Source organism: Neolamprologus brichardi, chromosome 17 (genome assembly GCF_056152115.1).
Source record: "Neolamprologus brichardi isolate AB-2024 chromosome 17, ASM5615211v1, whole genome shotgun sequence".
Lineage (NCBI taxonomy): Eukaryota > Metazoa > Chordata > Actinopteri > Cichliformes > Cichlidae > Neolamprologus > Neolamprologus brichardi.
In genome coordinates, this window is record NC_142120.1 from 16,596,968 (window position 1) to 16,619,557 (window position 22,590).

Here is a 22,590-nt window from a genome sequence, read left to right on the forward strand (position 1 = left end):
GCTCTTCTCAGCAGGGGAGTAATAATGGACACCCACTCCATTAGAAGCCTGTTACCATTTCACTCATGTCTCTGCCATCTATTTATTCTGCTGCTTTTCTCCCTCTCACTCTGTTTGTGCTGTTTTCTCTCTATATTCATGTCAGCTGCCATGGACAGTCAGATCCTCATCCCCCTAAATTGGATAAAAGATTAAGAGAGCTAAGCGTGTTCAGTTCGTGCTACTGTGAAAAATCATAAAGTTTGAACTTTTTTTTTTCTTTTAATTTTTGCTTTTTTTCAGAGCTGCTCTCTCATGAGAAATCCTAAAGCATTATAAAGACTTTGTGCATATGGGACCCAGAGATGAATCCAGATTATCAGATCAAGTGGTGTTTCAACAACTAATTATAGGCTCCAGTTCAGGCTCTTACTACTTATTCATGCCAATGCACAGCTCTAGGGTTCAGTAGCTGAAGGATGATGTTGTTATCCTCAAGCAAAAGCCTGCCTCATTTGCATCTCAGAGATTATCGTGCTTATTTGTTTTTCATGTGTTTTTCAAGGAGCCTGTTGTCTTAAGTGATAAATGACTCTAAGTGGTCTTTTTTTTCCCCCCTCCTCGTGCGCCGAGATCGGAGAACATTTAACGTCATTAAGCCGCCTTCTGATGTGTAACCACAATTTTCAACAATCTGCTCTACATTTTTCACGTCGCGAACAGTAGCAGTAAGTTTATTAACACACAAATCTAACCTTTTCACTGTAATTCGTCTGTAGCTGCAAGAAAAAGTTTGAGATTTGTTGACGTTTTGCATAAATGTTTAAAACATCATGAGAATTTCACTAAAATCCTAAAGCATGAAATCCATTCAGTTAAAAAAACAAATGAAAATAAAGGAATAGTTATTGATTTCTTAAGGAAAATGATAAAAACTATCTCTGTAAAGGAAAAAATATAAAAATCTTTGATTTCAGTATCTCATGTGACCCCTCCCCCATCTGCTGCACTAACATCAACTTGGCATTCTAGGCGATACAGCTCAAGATATTAATTTAGGTGAGTTTAGTGGCATAATCGTGTAACTTCAGGAGTGAATTTGTGATTAACACAAACTGTGAAAGGTTTACCTGACATTTCCATGTTAATTAATGCTGCATTGCCAAAGTGCTCCTAGCAAGTTGTTTTCAGGATACCCAACAGAAAAATTGTCTCACAGTGTGTGTAAGCAACACATCAATTTAATGATAAGAACTACAGATGTAATTAGATGCAGCCTATGAACTTATACATTCTGGATTGTTTTACCAGTTTTCACTAGGAGTATCGTTTGCTTTTCTGGACATCACCCACTACTCATTGATGTTGGTGTTGTACAGCCTCCAATGAGCAACTGATTGACACAGCGCTCATAGAGGATAGCAACTGGTCAGTTTACAAAGTAGACCCAGTCTGAAGAACAATAAAATGTACATTTAACTTCAAGTTGTATTCAATAAGATTTGAAACATGAGACTGAGAGCATTTACAAAGGTAAAGCAGAAGATTTCAGTGAGTTTCTTCACCAGCGTTTAGTAGACACCCCTCAGCAAAACTTATTAGTTTCAAAAGGCTGTAAAAAAAAAAAAAAAAAGAGGCTTTGGAGATGAACGTCGGAGTACTTTCAGAGTTTATTCCTTCAAAAAATAATAAACCCAAATGTTTGCTTGCAGCGACTGCTTTTGAAAAAGTTTATACCAGCTTTTTTTTTTATTCCCGTAGCGCTAAGCCTGCCTTCTTAATAACAACAACAAAAAAATCACCTCACAGGTTCCTTGGAAACAACTGGGTGTCAAATTTCCCAAGGTTTCCATTACAGAAGATGCCAGCCACTTTTTATTGGTGTCATGAGCTTGTTTTAAGGCTTTCTTAAAACCTATTTGTGGAGCGGTGGGAATAAGGATCAGCACCTCCAAATCTGAGGCCATGGTCTTCAGCCGGAAAAGGGTGGAGTGCCCACTCCGGGTCAGGGACGAGTTCCTGCCCCAAGTGGAGGAGTTTAAGTATCTCAGGGTTTTGTTCGCGAGTGACGGGAGAAGGGAGCGGGAGATCGCCAGACGGATTGGTGCAGCAGCCACAGCGATGCGGACGCTGTACCACTCTGTTGTGGTGAAGAGAGAGCTAAGTGTAAAAGTGAAGCTCTCAATTTACCGGTCGATCTACATCCCTACCCTAACCTATGGTCACGAGCTGTGGGTAGTGACCGAAAGAACGAGATCGCGGATACAAGCGGCGGAAATGCCATTCGAGAGGGGCTCAGAGTAGAGCCGCTGCTCCTCCACATCGAAAGGAGCCAGCTGAGGTGGTTCGGGCATCTGACAAGGATGCCTCCTGGGCGCCTCCTGGGTGAGGTGTTCTGGGCATGTCCCACCGGGAGGAGGTCCCGGGGCGGACCCAGGACATGCTGGAGAGATTATATCTCTCGGCTGGCCTGGGAACGCCTTGGTGTTCCCCCGGACAATCTGGAGGAGGTGGCTGTGGAGAGGGAGGTCTGGGCTTCTCTGCTTGGGCTGCTGCCCCCGCGACCCGGCCCCGGATAAGCAGAAGAAAATGGATGGATGGAGATTTAAGTAAACCCATACAGCCCCAATTATATATTTAAATGGCTTTGTTGGTAAATGCCGTAATTACAAAAATCTGGCTGGTCACTGCATACAGCGTGATGTAATATAGCATTATTTCTAACAGTAAGTGCAGAATGTTTTTGGGTACCTTCAACAGCTGACTTACTGTCTTGCTGACTTGCTGCTATCAGAGTATTACTGAACAGATTGTTGCCCTAAGAGGTGTAAATGACTGCATTTCTCTGTGTTTCTATTTTTTTCTGAACTTACAAAGGCTAACCTGTACAGAAAGGTTAAATACTAACGATATTTGAATTTTTGATCCTTTGTGTCTCGCTAAAAATTACAATGGAAGTGATTGCAGTCTTTGACTGCTCATAGTTTGGGCTCATGAAGCTCTTCAATGTTGAATTCAGGAGCCTCATTCTGTCCTTTTAATCTGTCAGTTAAACCAAAAAAACGTGATACTTATCTGACAATTCAAAAGGCTTCCTGCCATCGTGTCAGTTGCAGCACATGCCCAAAGAAAGATACAAACTCTCCTCTTTTCCAGTTTGGTCTTAATAGCTATGTGGAGAACATAAACAAATTAGGACGAGTGGCATCACATCATAAATGAAAGCAGTGGGTGGTTTGATATTTTCAGACACACACTCCACCTGATTGCCAGAGGAGGACGGGCAAAGCAGACCATTTGGGTGCCACTTGAGGTGGCATTTGGACAGATGAGAATGGGGCTCTTGAAAGGGGAAGGTTAACTGAGTGATATAAACACACTGGACTCTGATGGTGAACTATATCAGTATTTTTGTATTCTGAATGGATCAAATGACTAGATTTATTTTAAAGGGATGTCTCATAATAACAAGCACACAAAAAATGATCACCCTGAGCTCTGCAGGGCATTTTGCTGTCTTTTAACTTTTTGTTTTTGTTTTTAAGGCCTCCGGCTATAGTGTACACGAACAGCCTATGGGCTCATGGTGTCCTGGATGTCACAAAGATTAAAGCTTTACAAAAGAATCACTCTTGGTCTGACGAAGATTCAGTGTGGACATTAAGTCTACAATAAAAAATGTTTCATAGCTGCCAATAAGACCATTTATTAAGAATTTTCCATATGCTAACATGTCTACATTAGATTTACCATAGCTCATTAGCTAGCTACAAGATAGCAGATCATTATGGGCCAACTAGCTCAACTTTATCAGTGCTCCAAATGTCATTGTTTATTTTTTAGTTTCCTGTTTATGATTCCAAAGTTATACAATGCTGTATGTGATTTTTTTTTATAAATAAGTCAGAACAGCATGCATAGTTAGATATAAACAATCAAACCTTTGATGATCTCCAACTTTGCTAAAGTTTGCTGAGGTTGTTAACAGCTGGGAGAATAGCTACACTGATTGTTTTATTGAAGCTGAGATAAATTGGATTCCTTTTCACTGTCAGTGGCGCCTCAGCATGTGTTCATTCTTGTGAACCGAAGGAGCATTTGGACCTGGAAATCATGAATAAAATCAGATGTAACAAGAAGATAGAATGGGCTAAACATTATGTAAGAGTTCTCTAAGTTTGCGAAATCCAGTCCAGCTCACTGGACCCAAACTCAAAAGCTGTGCTGTTTCTAAAGATAGAAGCAATTAGTTTATTTCACAATTTAAACACAAAAAATAGGACATTTTTCAGTGTTAAATATTGATGAAATTGGCTTTAAAATGTGCATTTTGAACATCAGTAAATCAGTTTGTGCACGTGATTTAGTTCCCACCACCTGAGTTCCCATCTCTCACATGTCGTCTTGTCACTGAGAGCACTTTTTTTTCTTACGCTAAAACCCAGTTTCTGCTGGTACAATGCATTTGTGAATCTGGCCCATGGAGTCAACAGGTGGCTATAAAGCAAGAATCCATGTAGCCACTGCAAGCTGCTTTGCAACCCACTTCTGTTTCAGATTTAATCAATGTCAAGTCTGTTGGCATCGTTGCCTTCTCCCTTCTATATTGTTCTCTAAAACTTGGACTTTTTGTGCACATGGAAGGATGGAGAAGCCCCAGAACTGAGTCGCATTGCCAAATATAAATTGCTGCAGAAGAAATAACAATGTTCTTTGACTGAAGCGATCATGACTGGATTCTAATCTTGAGAACAATTTGTAACATAACTTTTTCTTTTTTTTAGATCCATATGTGAAAATCCACCTGATGCAAAATGGTAAGAGGCTGAAGAAGAAGAAGACGACAATCAAGAAGAACACCCTCAACCCTTACTATAACGAGTCCTTTAGCTTTGAAGTCCCATTTGAACAAATCCAGGTACATTTTTCATCTGTTTGCAAAACATTCGTAAAACTCTGAAATCATGCTTTCTACGGGGCAGAGTGCTATATCATTGGGTAAAACTGAACTATAAAAACCAACAGCAAACATTTGGTTGCATATAAGCCATTGTTAAGTGGGAGCTCATTTACCAAATGATCAGTTTAGAGGCTTTTCATCATAACAGAATAATGAGAGGCGCTTCACTTAAAATCAGCTGGGTTTTGCAATTTGACAAGCCAATTGCTCTACGGATGTGATTGTCTGCACTTTGTTCTTGCCCGTAGCATGGATCTTGGTGCTGTTTGTAGCATATAGCACAATGATTAGCATTCATCAGCATCATTATTTACATTTAACCAAGTATGCTGCAATAATTAGAGCAATAGAAAAATAGATGCTGTAGTTGTGATTCGAGAAGAAAAGGAAGCACAGATGCTTTTCCAGGACATTATGGGGGAAAAAAGGATAAAGGATACATAACCTGTGCCAGAAAGGGATAGCAACAAACAAGATTATCTCTTCAGGCAATACAGTAATTAAGTCAAATTGATTAAGGCTGCCACATTTCAAAAATCACAGGTTTGGTACAGCGTGCCTCAGATTTAATTTAAACACCGCTGATCCCAATCAACCCCATCCAAACATGGCCTTATTTAGTGCTGCTGATGCCAGTATGTTAGCTAAATTTACATTTCTCATCTCATCAACAAGAACCAGGTTGATTATTAAATAATTGGTCAAATGCAAACATTGTCGTTGATTAGATTTATTGAGCAGTAAAAGCAACAAGAGAATTAAACACACTTAAAAGACTTAATTCGATCGTAGAAAAACAGTTAAAGTCCAGCTACCTAAGAGCTAAATGCTAAACTAATGATCTGTTTAAAGAAGCCTGTCATCACTGACAGCTCTTTAGGCCTCTGGCTGTATTGCATCTGATTTTAAATGAAGACACTCAGAACTGAGAAGACTCTTAATTAGACACATTCTGTTTCCACCACTACAGTTTAATTTGCTAATCAAGTTCTCAAGCACAATTCTTAAATTACACACACATATAGAAGTCTGCAAATTAACCAGTTTTATCAGCAGAGGCAAAGCATTGGCTTTGACGCCAACCTGACCCAGGGACTTTCTAAGTAAATAATCGAAAGATTTTAATTGTCTCAGAGATTGCGTGGGAATTACAAGCAGTGCTTTAATTGGACTATCTTGTAACAAAAACAGAAGGTTAGTTATTGACTCGTGTTATTTCGCAGCGTCCTTAGCCCACACGCAATTAGCTGTGCAGACACCATTTGAGACGTACACATGCTCTCCTTATAGTCAGTGAGCCCATTTGACATCAAACTCTAGCTTGTTTGCAAATGAAGTGCAGTTTTTTTAACCTTTCTATATTTGATTTGAGCATAGAACTGCACAAATAGGGGAAAAAACAGTCATTTATGTGTTTGTGTTAAACTGGAAAAAAAAAACATATAAAAATATATTTCAAATTCTGGCCTCTGAACAGCTGGAGATGGTAAAGTGAATTAAAAGACAAATAAATGTTATAAATGTTCATGACATTATTTTTTTTCTTGTATTCAATCTTCATATTTCATTCCATGAAAGCTATTAAGCTTGTTTCGAAAACTGCTGAGCTGTTGTTTAAATGGTTGTCACTAATATGATTATTATTGGCAAATCAGTCACAGCAAGAAAAAACAGTACTTGCTGGTCAGTGATGAATAACACGAAGGTCTGCTAATTTTCCTTTGAAGAAAGCCGTGTTTGAGTGACCAATTTAAAGCTGAAGTGTCCCTTTAAAAACCCACTAACCCCAACTGGCCATCTGGGAGCCTTATTCAGTATTTCATTACATGGCATATTAGACATGCTCTTTTAGAACAGCGGCTCAGAGCTCATGCAGGTGGCGGTAGTTCCATCTCAGTCTGTCAGTGGATCGAAACTTAATCAGGACGCTTTGTGCACTAATTCATATTCTCTGCCAGAGATTGACGCCCAGGTCACTCCTCTTTGCAGCGTCCCTTTGAATAAACACACAGTGAAGCTGAGTCTCAGACCTCTGAGTAATCACACATTTTGCTGTGCTTGGCGCTGAATATAAGCCAAGCTTGATCGGGAGTGTTTGTTACTGTTAATCAACACTAATGTCTCAAGGAGCACCTCATTCCCTGCATTACTATACCATTTAGAGAAATAATGAGGAACTGTTGGCACTTAATACTCTGTTACGTACATTAATCTACCCTACCACAAAGAACAAGAAACACCTACTGTATCAGAAGTCAAATATGTAAAATACTGCTCAAAAACACAAAGCACAAGAGAAAACCTCACAGAGATGATCATATCAGTAAAGAAGCATCAAAATCTTTGTCCCTGATCATAACACATTATATGACATGTAATTGTCTTTCTTCAGATTGTATTTGGTGTTTTTGAAGATAGAGCTAAAAGTTATTAGAAAATGAATGTGAATCAATTTTTGAAACAAATAAAAAGCACAGAATTAAAAACTGACCTTTAAATCATGTTTGCCTAACAAGACTAAGATCAATTCTAAGACAAAACCATAGACTGTATATGAAAAATGGCAGCAGCACTCCACGACAGCAGCTGATGGTTTGTAAAGTTTGTACGATAGCAACTTTTTAGTAGCAAACAGCCATGTTCTAAAGCCCCACCTTCTTTTAATGACCTGTTGTTATCCTCTTTTATTAATCACTTAATCACTAAATTAGACTTAGACATAGCAACTGAGTCCAGGATAGAAATCATGCATAGAAGACAGAATGATGAGAAGGTAAAACTGGAGGGTTGCTGGTCAGTGATAATGACTCATTAGCTTGTTTAACAAGGTATAGATCTAATGAATATTAATTTTAGCTAACGAAAAAAGACATTAATTGAAGCAAACATTAGTAGATGGAGTTTACACTCTTTTTTGTCTCATTCTTTCTTCCTCTCTTCTCCCCTCTGCAGAAAGTGCAAGTTGTTATAACTGTTCTGGACTATGACAAGATCGGCAAGAACGATGCCATCGGCAAGGTTTTTGTGGGCCTCAACAGCTCGGGGACGGAGCTGCGCCACTGGTCCGACATGCTGGCCAACCCCAGGAGACCCATCGCCCAGTGGCACGTGCTGAAGCCTGAGGAGGAGGTGGATGCTCAGCTCTCCGTCAAGAAATAGGCAGGGCTCTTTCAGTACCTGCCTTGTAGTACTCTTTAGCCAGTATGTGTAAATACCTCAGTGATATATGGGTCCATCCATGTAACTCCCTGTCCCACTTTACCCCCTCCCCCACCCGTCGACCTCTCCCAGATTCATCACTCCTAAGTTCACACACAGTCCTAATTGTTGAAGTGTCCTGCAACATCTGTTCTCTGCTTTTTTCTATCAGGTTCTCGCTTTGATTCAGCAGATTTTGATTTCCATCTCCAAGCCCTTAACTGCCCAGACCAAATGCCCCCTTCTTTTAAGCAATATGATCTGTATAGATAGCGCATGACTGAAAGAATTTATTGTACCACAGTTGTATATATAAGTATGCAGACATAAATGATTTCTAGTTTATGTGTTTGTATGTTGTTACCCGTTTCCTAATCTGTGTATATCTTGATGTTTTTAATAAGATGTTCTATTTTAAATTATGTAAATGCAGATATAGAGGAAAGCCAATATTATATATCCCAGGATTTAAAAATTCTACCTTATTACCTTATTGCATTCCAGAAAAAAAAGAATTCCAACCTGCAAGATGCTAGTGGAAATATATTCACATTGTAAAGGACTTTAAGTTCAGCAAAGGATCATTACAGAAAAGACAAACGGATGAATATATCCACACAAAACTCCAAAATACAAGGCCATTAACTACTATGGTTCTGTAGGATAAATTATGCTGCTGGAAATTATACAAGCACATGATTTCTTATGACTTTTTGTACCTTTTTCTCAATCCGAGGACCTACATGTTTTAGCTTGAGGCACACTTGTTACCACTTAGCATTTCATTTTTTCCTTGTTTGGCAGTTCCATCTGAAATAGGTCCTCAAGTTAAAGGTTAGTTTTCTTTTCCAACAATGGAAGTGATTGCCTCCAAGAAACACCCCTTTAGAAACAACCCCCATGTGGAAAAAAGCACCAAGCTGTAGCCATTGTGTCCTTAAACTCGTTTAACAATATTTTGTTAACTGCTTACTTTAAACAGCCTTGTCGTTGCTGGAGGTGTATCGCGTTTAGGCTGGGGTCCGGCATTTGTGAGGGAGTTTAAAAAGAAAAAAGGGGGGTGGGTGGGGGGTTGCACTCTGGGCTCTGGTTTTAAGAGGACTATTTTTTAGATTAATTCAGCGTCTTGACTATTTTTAGTAAAGTGCATGTTTTTTTTTACAATCTTTACTAAACGCTGGGACGGGAGGGAGGGGGGATCTACTGACACCAGGGGAGGCTCTTCTGATAGGATCCCCTTGCCTTCAATCAGAGGAGAGGACAAAAAAAAGAAAGAAATCAAGAGTAATGTTTAAACTTTGTGTCAATGTGACATTGACAGAGGTGAAGCGAGTTTAGTCTAAACACTGCCATTTACGGGGAGGTGACTTTATGTAGAGACCCTCTCTTCATGCACACTCCCACTTGCTAGTGGTTGTAGCTTTGGTTTATTGGGAACAATGTCTTTGGCTGCAGTGGTGCCCTGAATCGCAGTCTTTGCTTTGCGTTGCCTTCTCACAGTGACAATAGAGCTAGCCATGTTTTACTGCCAATTTTAACTTTTATGTGGCTGCTATTTTGCACTGGATGTCTTTGACCTAGCTTGTTGACTTCTTTAGAAACCATTTTTGGATGATTGTTGGCCGCCTTTATTTCAGGACACCTACAGGAGGGGAGGGGCAGTGGGCGGAGCCAGAGAGCCTCCTGCTTGATTGGATTTATTAAATACAAAAAAACAACAACAAAAAAAACAGGAAAAAAAGAAAGAAAGCAATGATGACAAATCACATTTCAGCCAACAGCAATTACATCAGTTTTGTTTTCTTGTTGGCACAGGACTACACCAGGAGAGCACGAAATAACCGTAAAAGTTAATGGTCTGTGTAGGCTATTAGTTCATTATGTCCTTTACTACGGGTCCAATTAGGAAAGGAGTAAGTTGTAATCCATGAAAACCATGAAGTCTCTTATCTTGGAGGAACCTCTTGCATATACTCGATGCTAGCTTCAGGAGGACTTTCTAAATGTTTTCAATGTTATTGTGTAGTTGATAGCACTATTATGAAAAAGCTACTTGTCATTCCATAGGAGTCTTCTGAGGACTGCTTTGTGTATCACTGTGACTGCCGTGTGTGCTTAGAGATGTAGACTTATCAGTAGGTAGCGAATCCAGTCTGTTCTGTAGTGATGTTGTAGCGTTTAATGCCATTTTTTCCTTCTACACGCAAAGAGAGGACGAGAGAGAGAGCGCGCGTGGCATCGCCTGACTTCACGCAGCCAAAAAAATGAAAAGAAAAAAAAAGGAGGCTTTTATCCGATCGCGAGCGGGTTGCTTCACACAGCATTTTGTTGAGCACTGTGCAATACTTGTATGTTCATCCCATAGTGTTAACGTGGGTGGCGTTGCCCGAGAAAAGAGATTATAACCCTTCGAGGATGAATCCAGTCCAGAGAGATGTTTTCTCCTTTCCAGTGAAATGGTTAGGACACAGCACACTTAGATTCAGCTTATAGTTTGGAGCTTGACACCTGCTGACCTCTGTTTAGGGTTCCCTCCCTTTTCCGCAGGTTCATTTTCTCTTCTTGCACACAGTTCCAGCATCAGAAGTTTCAGGGAGTCTTCGTTAAATACCAAACAAGATTCTGCATTTAGATATCCCCTTAAAAATGCCGTGTATATATTTACATAATCGTGTCAAAGAAAATGTATATCTAGAATAAATATAAAGTGACCTGAATGATTATTCAGCTGCAAAATATCGCTCTTTTATCCAGATGCTATATCTCATCATCGTTAATCCATTTTCATTACAGTTATTTTATTTATGTATTTTTATTTTTATTTTTTTTTTTTTTTTATCTCCCCTGTTGATTCAAAACCCCTTTTCTATTTGAGATGAAAACTCTGAATGTACAGTGAGGACCGTGTTGGTGTAGATTACTTTAATTAATTAGATGTACCTTGCACTTTTTGTTGTTTAAAAGAACATATTTTTAATATTTTTTTCAGCTATTATGGATTCATTTCATAATCCTATGGGGTAAAAACAATCAAACAACCTCCCCTGTGATAGCATTCCAATATCACTGAGCATACTTTAATACAGCTGTATTCCCAATCCCTCTTCAGCTGAGGGAACTTTTATTTGACATGTTTTCCATATATAGGTCCATGAATTCCAGTACAGCTTCAGATATAAATAACAGAAAAATATTTTAAAGTAAAAGGTGCACTCTTTGCAAAAATGGACCAAGCAATTTGACATGAATACTAATGCAGAGAAGTTGCACCAAAGGAATGATCCAGTCAAAGCTGAGAGTAAATCAAACCGAATTATGTGAAAATATCACAAGTGCACGAACGTTTCAGGGAATTCAGTAAATGGGCAGCATTGCAAAACCCATCGGATTGTGAGGCGTGTGGAGGAAACTACAAAGCAAAAGCCATTACCTGCGCTGCAGCGCAATGCTCCTGTTACTGCGATTCCCCACCAAAAAAAAGTGCGCACGCGTAATCACCACCCACACCCTAAATTCAAGCTCTCTTCTGTGTGACAAGGAACTGAAGAATCTCTCCAGTGACACCGACAAAAAGCCACACTGACCTTTCAAAAACAAAGCTGTGTAAAGTATTAGAATCTGATGCTGTAGAAAGATCCTAGTTGCCTTTGTGTATATCAACTGCCTGCTTGAGTATTTTGTGTGTGGAAATTTTCTCTGTAATCTTGTAGAACTGTTCGGGGTGTTTTTTCCTGCCATATCGCTCGCAGTGACGGCGAGCCTGCTGACGGTTATATTTGCTGTGTATACCTTCATTTTTTGATGAGGTGTTTTCCAGTTTTGTTTCACTTTGTGTAGTGATTCACTCTGTGGAGTTTTCTGACTGTTGTTATATAACTTCATATACACAAATGATCAATAAAAATGTTTTATTTCCTGTTGATACAGAAGCCTTTCATGTCGTGTTTTCGTTCGGGATGCACGCAGCGGAGCCAAACTGTCACGACACTGTTGGTATTGATTGCCACGAGTGTGACTCACTGCTCATGCAAGAAACTGTGTTCACTTCAGAAAGAAAGGCGTCTGCATGTTGACGTGCATGACAAATTCCTATTTTAATGATGGCACTTTGAATCAGACACAGCAGCCTGTTAAAAAGGTCACTACTGCCATCTGAAGGACACGCAGGGGAACACCACTGTGTACCAGCACAGATGTAAAAAAACCAAAAAGAAAAGATTCTTTCTTTCTTTCTTTCTTTCATTTTGCCTCGGGTACAGATCAATTTCTATTAGTGAATATTTACTTATGTGCAGCAGAGCCACATAATGGGGACAAGAGTTTGTCCTCCACTAAAATATGATGTCACATCGATGTGATGCTCGGATGGTAATGAATGCTAGGGATCGGAGATTTATAGATCTGCTGCTGTAAAATAAAGCTCATTTGGATGTTGAGAGTAAAACATGTCCCATGAAGTTTTTACTGTAGCACGGTGCTGTCATTTTAAATTGAAACTGCGAAACAGCCAGGTTCAGGTTCCAGGTTAATCTGGCAGATTATTGCAGCTTTTTATTGAAACCGTGTCACACTGAGTGAAATAGTCAAGCCCAAACACTCACTAGTTTTGGGGTTGTATTATTAGATTAAATATATTATTACCTTTAATTTCCTGTGTGGAAAAGCAATTGCTCCCTAACCCTAAAAACTAGTTGCACCATCCTTGGCAGAAAGAACTGCAATCAAGTGTTTGTGATAACTGGGTCTTTCAGATCACTGAGGAGGAATTTTGGTCCACTCTTCTCTGCAGAATTGTTTTAATTCAATCACGGAGGGTTTTCCAGCCTCTGAGACATTCAGAGGTCGACTCGCTGGTGTTTTTCAAATTGTTGTCCTGCTGCATAACCAAAGTGTGTTTCAACTTGAGGACACAAACTGATGGTCGGACATTCTCCTTCAGGATTTTCTGGTAGAGATCAAAATTCATGGTTTCATCAATTACAGCATCAAAGCAGCCCCAGACCATCACACTACCACTGCCATGTCTGACTGTTGCTGTGATGTTCTTCTGTGTTAGTTTCAGAGCAGATGCAACAGGACTCAGACCTTTCAAAAAGTTCAGTTTTCTCGTCAGTCCACAGAATATTTTTCCAAAAGTCTCCCAGATCATCAAGATGGTTTTTTTTTTTTTTGGCAACTATGAGATGAGCCTTTATGTACCTTTTGATCAGCAGTGGTTTTCATCTTGGAACTCTCCCCTGTCTTATTGTTGAATCGTGGACTCCGACCTTAACTGAGACAAGTGAGGCCTGCAGTTCTGTAATGTTGTTCTGGGGTCTTTTGTGAGCTCTTGGAGTAATTTGGGGAAGGTTCACCACTGTTCTGTGTTTTGCTTTTTGTCTATAACAGCTCTCACCGTGGTTCACTGGAGTCCCAAAACCTTAGAAATGTCTTTGTTTCTCAACTGTTTTTAGATTGTGACAGGATGTGTTTTGGTGTCATGTAGTCTGTTTCACTTTTTCACACAGGTTTTATTTAAGATATTTGTTGATTCAACAGGTCTGGCAGTAATCAGGCCTGAGTGTGGTTAGTGAAATTAAATTCAGTTTTCCAAAAGCTGTGGATAATCACTGTCTCTTCATGATTCAACAAGAGGGGCAATTACTTTTTCACACAGGGCCAGGTAGGTTTAGAAGCTTTGTTTCCCTCAATAAATGAAATCAAAAATTACATTTTGTATTCCCTATTACTGGGGGTAATAGAAAATTCTTTTTTCACAGCACTATAAAGCTTGTTATGTTTGTAAATAATGCTTAAGCGTAACATTCATGTTCATGGCTCTACTTAAAATCAGTTAGTTAAAATCATCATCAAGATCATCATATCTGCAATTTTACTGCATCATATAGAAATTTCTTAATCCATCCTAATATTGGCTGATTTTTGTGTGCCTGAAGTGGGGCAACACATGGAAAGATTAGTGTTTGTAGGATGCATGCTTGACCTCAAAGCAGCAGCTCACTATAAGATTAAGTCAAGTGTGACGGCTACAGAAGGAAATAAACAGATGCACAATACAGATAAGCACCCGATATAACTGTATTACATGAAACGCGAACAACAGAAAAAAAGGAAGTGAGATCTACATAGCAGAGTTACGAAAGTTTTGTATTCTGCTTTCGGTTTTATATTTATTTAGTTAAGTTTAACCAGTTTCACTAGGTTTGGGTTAATATCCATTTTGCATACATAAACTAGGATAATAATAAAGTCGTCATTTGTGTTTCTGTGTTTAACTAAATAATCAAATTAAACTCATTTTGCTGCCGTATGACCAAAAGCCACACTTTTTAATTCTGATTAGTCTCCTTCGGGTGCTATTATCTTGTTTTGCGTTTTTGTTTTTTTTTTTGTTCTCTTCTAGCTTCTCTTTTTGCTTAGAAAAATTGTGCGCAGGTTAATGCTTTATCTATCGTTTCAGCGTTTTATTGTGAAAATACATGTCTTTTACGTGGAAGTGACGTGTGAGGTTCGGCTTTGATAAGTTAGTGAACATTAGCCCGTTGTATTACCGGAAGTTGAGTGTTTACATGCTTACTGTACCTTTATTCAGTCCAAATCTCGACGAAATTGACATAAAACAGCTTCAAATACACATAGAAGTGCACCAAAATATTTATATCCACCATTCATTTTATAATTAGCCTACTGGGTTTAATTTTCATATAAACGGAATTTTGTTTTTGAAAACTAAAACCGGATGTATTTATCCTTCCTGGCTGACTCGACAGCCTTACTTGACAGCTTGGACCTCCGTCACAATTAGTTGCCTTGAACTCGTTTGGGGTGTGCGCGCTATACTGACAAAGTATTTTGCATTTGTCCTCCCGGCCTGAAAATGCTCTCCTACATCATTGGCGTGAGTATACATCAATGGAAAATTATCAGGGTGCTTTTACGCCAGCTAATTTGCATGCATTAGCTCGGCTAATATTCGCTAACATTCAGTTTTTCCCCAGCTAAGTTATCCTGAGCGCTGTTTCGGGCCTGCCCACAGGAATCTTCATGACTCACTTCTCCCTGTTGCTGTCTGTGTTAAACAAAAAAACAAAAACCCGACTTAATCCAGGCAACGCCCCGCAGGGTACTCAGACAGCTGGTAGCTAATGCTAGGAGTTGGTGGTCTGAGTCATTCTCCCACTTTTGACCTTTTATCGCAGCTGATCCGAGGTGGCTTTGACAGCATCATCAACCTCATCTTCAGGCTGCTCTTCCCAAAGAAGAGACCTGCCATCACCTTAGAGGACCCCAACATTAAGTATGCATTGCGCCTGATAGATAAAGAGGTAACCGTTCAAACGCTGCACACTCTTGAGTGCTTGCAGAATGAAACTTGTCTGCACACGCAGCAGATGCGTTCACGCTCACTGCTGTTTCTTGTTTTTGTTTTTTTAAAGATTGTCAGCCATGACACAAGAAAGTTCCGCTTTGCACTGCCATCCCCTAAACACGTCCTTGGTCTCCCTATTGGTAAGTGTGCGCACTCACGCATCATCACTACCGGAGGTTTGACTGCATATCTCAAAATCTGTTCTAGCTCCTTTCCTTCTCTGTTTAAGCTAGTTTTCTTCTGATTGGCCACCCCTGGTAAACAGACGGTTTAAACAGCTGATGTAGTGCCTATTTGGAGATAGGGAATGGCAATGCATTCTGGGTAGTTGTTCATGACAAACCGAACCGTAGTTAGATGCCAGCAGGTAATAAGGAGGAAGACACCTAAACCACCTGTGATACAAACTGAATGTAAACGAAAAGGCAAAGCAGTGTTATTAGAAGGGGCTGATATGTGAGCACAAACTGTCACTTTATTTTTAGGAGGTACAGTTCTCAAGTTGCCTAGTGTTTTGTTAAAAAAGCTGTTTGTGGTGAGCGCCTAAACCTCAGACAACTTAAGAATTGTGCATGGCTTCAAGCTCACATTCAGACTTGTTGGACTCTGTCATGCTCTCTCAGCTGCTGAGCCATGGCTCTGTGACACATGCATCACTTACCCTTAACCTAGGACCTGGCATCCAATTATGTGGACATCACATTTTGGGTTGTCTAGACCAAAATACTAAATTTTCCTCTACAAGGGCCTGATTTCCACTTACGAGGACATTATGCTGCCTCTGTATCAAAATTTAAAACAAATGTCTTTATATGTCCCAATATTCCCAAATATCAAAGCGAAATTAAGAATGCATGCCATGGAAGAGTTCAGGTCTTAGGAGGTTAAAGACACTCTATACAATTGATTTGAGTTCATATTTAATACTGTTCTGAAATATTTTCTCTTTTTCAACGTTGTGTTGAACACATTTAAATGTTATAAAGCATACCTTTTTATTTGACATTTATAATTGCACTGTAATAACAACCCTGCATGCTTTGTTTTGTAGCTGGACTAAACTGTGATGAGAATGTTAAAAAATAAGTCGTTCAGATGTGAAGCAGTTTCATGTCTTTTATTACTGCTCAATGTTTTGTTACAGCACTTCATGTTATAGTGCTGCAGCAGGTACAAGAGCTTGTAGTGCCTTTGTTCTGCATCGATGCCGGTCAGAGGTATCCACGGTGACTACTGTGTGTCTGAGGTGTTACTTGGAGTTGCATGAACCTCAGTCCCATAATGCATTGCATTGGTGACGTCACAATCCTGAGGTCTATTAGAGATATCCCCTCTCACAGTTACAGAGCCTTTAAAGCAGGAAATACTTGCTGTAATGCTGAATTATCATTGTTTGAGTCACATAGTATGAAATTGGTGACGCTGATGGTAAGTAATGTTTGTTTTCGTCTTCAGGGCAGCACATCTATCTCTCGGCAAAGATAGACGGGAAGCTTGTCGTCCGTCCGTACACACCAGTGTCCAGCGATGACGACAAAGGTTTTGTGGACCTGGTGGTGAAGGTAAAGATTTAAGGAAGGTTGTTTCCATGTGCATTTTAGTTTTTATATATGAAGGTGTTGATTGTTTCACATGAATTCCTTCATTTGTTTCAGATTTACTTTAAAGATGTTAATCCAAAATTCCCAGAGGGCGGGAAGATGAGTCAGTACTTGGAGAGCCTCAGGATCGACGACACGATTGACTTCAGAGGACCCAGCGGCTTACTCGTTTACAAGGGCAAAGGTGAGCAGCATAACTGAACACAGCAGGTGAATCAGCTTTATCAGCTTGGTTTAATACTCTCACTTTGCATCTGCAGGTGTTTTTGCCATTCAGCCTGATAAAAAGTCCCCAGCTGAGATGAAGACTGCCAAGCATTTGGGCATGATCGCTGGAGGCACAGGTGAGGAAGCTGTTCAGTGTCAGGACCGGGGATGTTTTTTTTCATTTGTTTGACTCAGGTGGTGTTTGTTTTTAGGGCTGATGCTGCTTATTAGTAATAAAGGCGTTTATCATTAGTTGAAGCTGGAGTCTTGATGTCTAAATTTTGACAAAACTCCAACACAAATCATTCAACAAAGTGTTATTTGGACACGTGGACAGTTTCTGTAGATATTATAAGTTGTGTAGGTGTTACTCATGCAACCAGATACTACAGAGTGGTCAGAGCATTGACCACCACAGAGAGTGCTGACTACAGAGAGAGCGAGGCAGCTGCATTGGAGCCACAGTAATGAAATAATAACTATTAAGGTAATTGGGGGAGTATTAATGTCAGATGTGATAAGTGTTTGAGCCAAAGTTTCCACTGCATCAGTGAAGTCATAACCCGATGTTAAGTAAAGTGGTCTGACTCACTGCTCACCTCAGTGCCAGCAGTGCTCGACTGAGAAAACAGCGTTTGTATGGATTGAATTTGGTGCCACAGAAATCTCTAAGATATTAATTTAGCGTTCTTTGGTCTGCTCCCTTACTGCCACAGCAGACAGTTCCACATATTTGGTTATTGTTTTATTTTTCCGCCTATTTTTTGTATGCAACCCAGAATAGATTTGTCTTCTGCTAGTCTCCAACCAGAGACATGTTAGACTAATGTGCAAACACTGACCTGGGAGATGCTGATATGTAATCTAGCATTAAAGGTTATAAAAGCCATTTTCACAACCCTTTCTAAATACGTTGACATTTTTTCCCCTTCCTCTGTGCTCTATTTGTTCCAAAGTTTATTTGGGCTGTTTGCTCATCATCCACACAGGCGTTACACACTGTAGGGTCTTTACTTTAAAGTAAGAAGTTCCTTTTAAGTATCTTTTATTCTTTAAGTTGATAAATAAGCCTGAATTTAATTGCGTTGGAGAGGTTTAGGTTTGGTAAATTTGTATAAATTCTAACTAAACTTATGCTTTTATAAACATTTCATTTAATCGAACTTGGAGGTCCGACTGTGACCAAAGCACACATGGATGTCTGCACACATACAGCCTTGTGTTTAAAGGAGCTCTGTTAATGTAACCTGAGCCAGTGCTGGGTGTTATTACAGGCATCACTCCCATGCTGCAGATCATCACAGCAATAATGAAAGATCCTGATGACAAAACGGTGTGTCACCTGCTGTTTGCCAACCAGGTGAGTTTTATGAACCACAATCTAATGTTTGCAGTCAGGAGGATATTTACTATGTGATAACATTTGACCTGGAGTGTAAATTTGTGTTCACGCAGTAGTTTAAAAATGTCGTCTCTTCCCGTGTTCAGACTGAGAAAGACATCCTTCTGCGACCGGAGCTGGAAGATATTCAGGTCAGCCACCCGGACCGGTTCAAGCTGTGGTTCACCGTCGACAGAGCACCTGAGAGTGAGTCCTCCAACAGTAACCACCTTCACATGTGAACTTTAACTATTTCAGACAGGAACTATTTCCAGTTTTTGTACACATCTTCTCCTTACCCTGGTTTACACGAGGGGCTGGTCTATTAGCTGCAGTAATCGCCCACTAGCACAGTCCATGATATTACATGGATGTTTGTATTTGTATTGGCAGGTTGAAGACAGACTGTTTACATCCTTTCTTACACCTGTCAGGTAATCTTAGAAAGTTAATTGCATCTGAAAATGACTATTATGTCTTGCAATGTGAGAGCATCTATGAAGTATTAGTACTCTTGCACGTTCTCAAAATGTGACGCAGCAGGCTAAAGTCAAATTTTAAACTTTTTATGTACTTTTTATGCATCCTAAATTTCAAAACTTCTACATTAATGTGCAAAAACAGATTGAATTTATTTCTTTGTTCTTTGAATTGTTGCGGTCTAGTTTTTAACTTCTGATATAAAAACTCAATTTGGCCAATCGATCACAGTTCATACACAGTTATCACCGCAGGCTAAATACGGAAAAAGGTCACCAGCATCACTGAGGGCAAATTTCATCGGGTGAGTGGCCACAACGAGGCCGAGAGGTTTGCTGGTTCATTTGTGGTTATGCATCAGAAATTGTTCAATGTTCTTTGGTCATAGTGAAGGATCACGTATTTGTTGTCACCAGGAAGTTGAGTATCATTGCTGGATAAGAATCACTTTCATTTAAAACGACAACAACAAAAAAAATGTCCAGTACGTGGTTTTAATGTGAGAAATGATCAAGCTAGTAGTTTTGTTCAGCAGAGTCAAACATCAGAACTGAAAACAAGCATGCAGCCCTACCTGTGAATGTGTTAACCACTAATCTATAGATTGAAACATGATTATACAAATATTGATTCGTTTTATAATCAGTGATGTTATTAATTTAATTTTCTGGATTAAGGAAAATCTCAGGCTTACAGGAATGTAACTCGCAATAGAAAAAAAGGATAATTATTGCTGATTTTGCACCAAAAAGATTACATTTTTAATATCCTGGTAAAATATAGGTTCATTTTTGATAATGGTTCAAAATACACGATTAGCAGGAAAAAAGGCCAGCTATGAGAGAGAGAGAGTTAATGATTAAACACAGTAGTGGTGTATAAGCTCACTGGGAGTGAAAAGAGTTGAGGTGAAGAACCACATGATGCTCAGTGCATCATGGGAAACTCCCCAGCAGCTTAAGGCTACAGCAGCGTAACTAAGGGAAGGTTAAGGGTCACCTGATCCGGCTGTAACTATAAGCTTGATCGAAGTTTTAAGACTAATCTTAAAAGTAGAGTGTGTGAACTTTTAGAAACTTTAAGAGTTTTAGAAACTGTAAGCCTGCAGTCTGAGAGCAGCTCTGTTAGGATTAATAAGGTTCTATCAGGCTTCAGGACCTTGTATGTGAGGAGAAGGATTTTAAATCCTAAATTAAACAGGGAGCTGTCCTTCTACTCCTACTAGTACTCACTGCATCCAGCTTTTCATCTTTAAAAAAACCCCTGATAATAATGAATTACAATAGTCCAGCCTTTTTTTTTTTTTTTTTTTTCCCATAATCACTCTGAGACGATGTTTTTAATTGTAGTAATATTGCACAAATGAATTAAGGCAGTCCTTTATATATGTTTAATGTGCATGCTGAAGGACCTAACCTGATCAAAAATGACTTAAAGTCCTCATGGTGTTACTGGAGGCCAGCGTAATGCCATCTAAGGCTACGTTCACACTGCAGGCGAAAGCGCATCAAATCCGATTTTTTTGACCCTATGCGACCCATATCTGATCATGGTGTGACAGTGTGAACGGCACAAATCCGATATTTTCAAATCCGATCTGGGTCCCTTTTGTATGTGGTACTGAATCCGATACATATCTGATGTTTCAGAAAGCGACTGCTGTTTGAATGGTCATGTCGCATTAAATCCGTCTTTTACGTCACTGACACAAGACAGACGCCAATTATCAGCGCTGGAGAAGACATCGCGAACGTTTCCTGGCCATCCAGTGTAGATAGTGAAACTGTTGGAAAGACAACGTTGGAGAAACGTAAACATTTTATTTGTACTGTATAATCTGCAGATTCTGACAGAAATCTGCAACTATCCTTTGAAGCACCGCTCCTCTAAAACAGCAATAATTATTAGGTTATCTACATAATTATGTAAATAACAAAATAACTTAAAGCAAAAATTGGGAAACGTAAAGTCCGAAGTCTTTATATTAAGGGCCATCAGTCAAACAATATTGTTTGCTCTGGGTCTAAACAGAGCGCGTTGTGTGTGACGTCTTCCTTTGCGCATGCAGGCCGCTTCGAGCGTTCACACTAGAGCACGTTTGCTGTTACATTTTATTTGTAGAGTGAACAAGCAGACAAAATCGGATTTGATCAAAAAAATCGGAATTGAGCATTAAGACCTGCAGTGTGAACGTAGCCTAAAGTAAATATCTGCTTAGACACTGGTCATGTTTGACTTTTAAGAACCAAGAATAGTAACCACAGTTGTTACTGTATCTGAATGTATGCCTGAGTGGTGGCTTGTACAGGCTGTAATGATATGACAGATAAAGTTGCTCTTATAGATGGTCACCAGTAGGTGTCACCGCTGAACACTGGAAATGCCCCACTTTGCACCCTTTAATTCTGAGCAGCATTTTAACCTCGGGCCTTTCTGTCTTTCAGACTGGGAGTACAGCAAAGGCTTCATCAGTGAAGACATGGTGAGGGAACACCTGCCGCCTCCAAGCAACGAGACCCTCATCCTGATGTGCGGACCTCCACCGATGATCCAGTTTGCCTGCAACCCTAACCTGGATAAAGTCGGCCATGCTGACAGCCGCAGGTTCACGTTTTAGACATCGTCCATCCAGGAGTCATCATTTGGATATTTAAGGGTATCCAGTTGTATCTTTTTTTTCCCCTTACCCTGAAAGCATTAAAGCTGTCATATCTACAGTGGGTATTGCACTATATTTAAATATGACAGAATATGCGATATTATTTATCATGCAAGAGAATCACAGCTTGGACCAATTCTTGTATGTTTGGTAGGAAGTTGAATGTGTAGGGGGAAATGGGATGTGAAATAAGGATTTTATGACAGGATATGAAGTTTCCGGATGTTTGGCTTGAAAATGAGGTGCTTTCGCTTTGGTTTTACTAGAAGACTCGAGGTTTACTGGCTGTTTTTTCTGAGTGCCTTAAACACCTGCAAAGATTTTATTGAATGCACGCCACAAGAATTATGACCACTCGCTTCAATACAGAATAACAGATTATTCCGTTATGGGTGTTGGAACGTGTTACAAGTCTGTTGCTTATCTGTTGTCACGCAAGACGTGTCAGTATTTGCTCCGTTGTGATTTGTCAAACACAGCGTGGTTACTGATTTGTTTTCTGAAAGTGTGGAAAAAGTGTCTGCTTGTGTTTATGGATCATAAAGCAACAATGCTGTTGAACTATTGGTGTTTTGATCATCGTTTCTGAATCATGTTGGTCACAAGTGGATTTTAGCTTCTACCATGATTAAGTGAAGACACTTTCTGCAGGGAAAAAGAAATGCATTTATTAACAAAACATTTTAAAAACCGAATAAAACCACAATTGGTATGTATGAACAGAGATTTGTCCATTTTCTTTTAAGAACAAAGGAA

The 22,590-nt window shown here is 39.6% G+C and overlaps 2 protein-coding genes across 7 annotated transcripts in view; both read left to right on the forward strand.

Annotated features, from left to right (window-relative positions):
- Positions 1-12,066, forward strand: part of syt1a (synaptotagmin Ia) — a 212,201-nt gene extending 200,135 nt beyond the window's left edge. For all 5 annotated transcript variants that reach the window (XM_006780865.3, XM_006780869.3, XM_006780868.3 and 2 more), the window contains 2 exons: positions 4,764-4,897; positions 7,892-12,066. In XM_006780865.3, the coding sequence (XP_006780928.1) occupies positions 4,764-4,897; positions 7,892-8,098 (341 nt within the window). In that variant the 3' untranslated portion in view covers positions 8,099-12,066. The remainder of the gene's footprint in view (positions 1-4,763; positions 4,898-7,891) is intronic.
- A 2,599-nt stretch (positions 12,067-14,665) lies between these two features.
- cyb5r3 (cytochrome b5 reductase 3) lies at positions 14,666-22,395 on the forward strand. Of its 2 annotated transcripts, XM_006780871.3 has the most exons (9): positions 14,666-15,035; positions 15,337-15,462; positions 15,574-15,646; positions 16,962-17,068; positions 17,162-17,291; positions 17,368-17,451; positions 18,589-18,674; positions 18,803-18,902; positions 21,620-22,395. In XM_006780871.3, the coding sequence occupies exons 1-9, from the start codon at positions 15,015-15,017 to the stop codon at positions 21,790-21,792; spliced, it is 900 nt and encodes a 299-aa protein (XP_006780934.1). In that variant the 5' UTR covers positions 14,666-15,014; the 3' UTR covers positions 21,793-22,395. The 2 variants fall into 2 exon arrangements, with proteins under 2 accessions (XP_006780934.1, XP_087687311.1); XM_087831185.1 differs by lacking the exon at positions 14,666-15,035 and having other exon boundaries at positions 15,060-15,462.
- Positions 22,396-22,590: the final 195 nt, after the last annotated feature.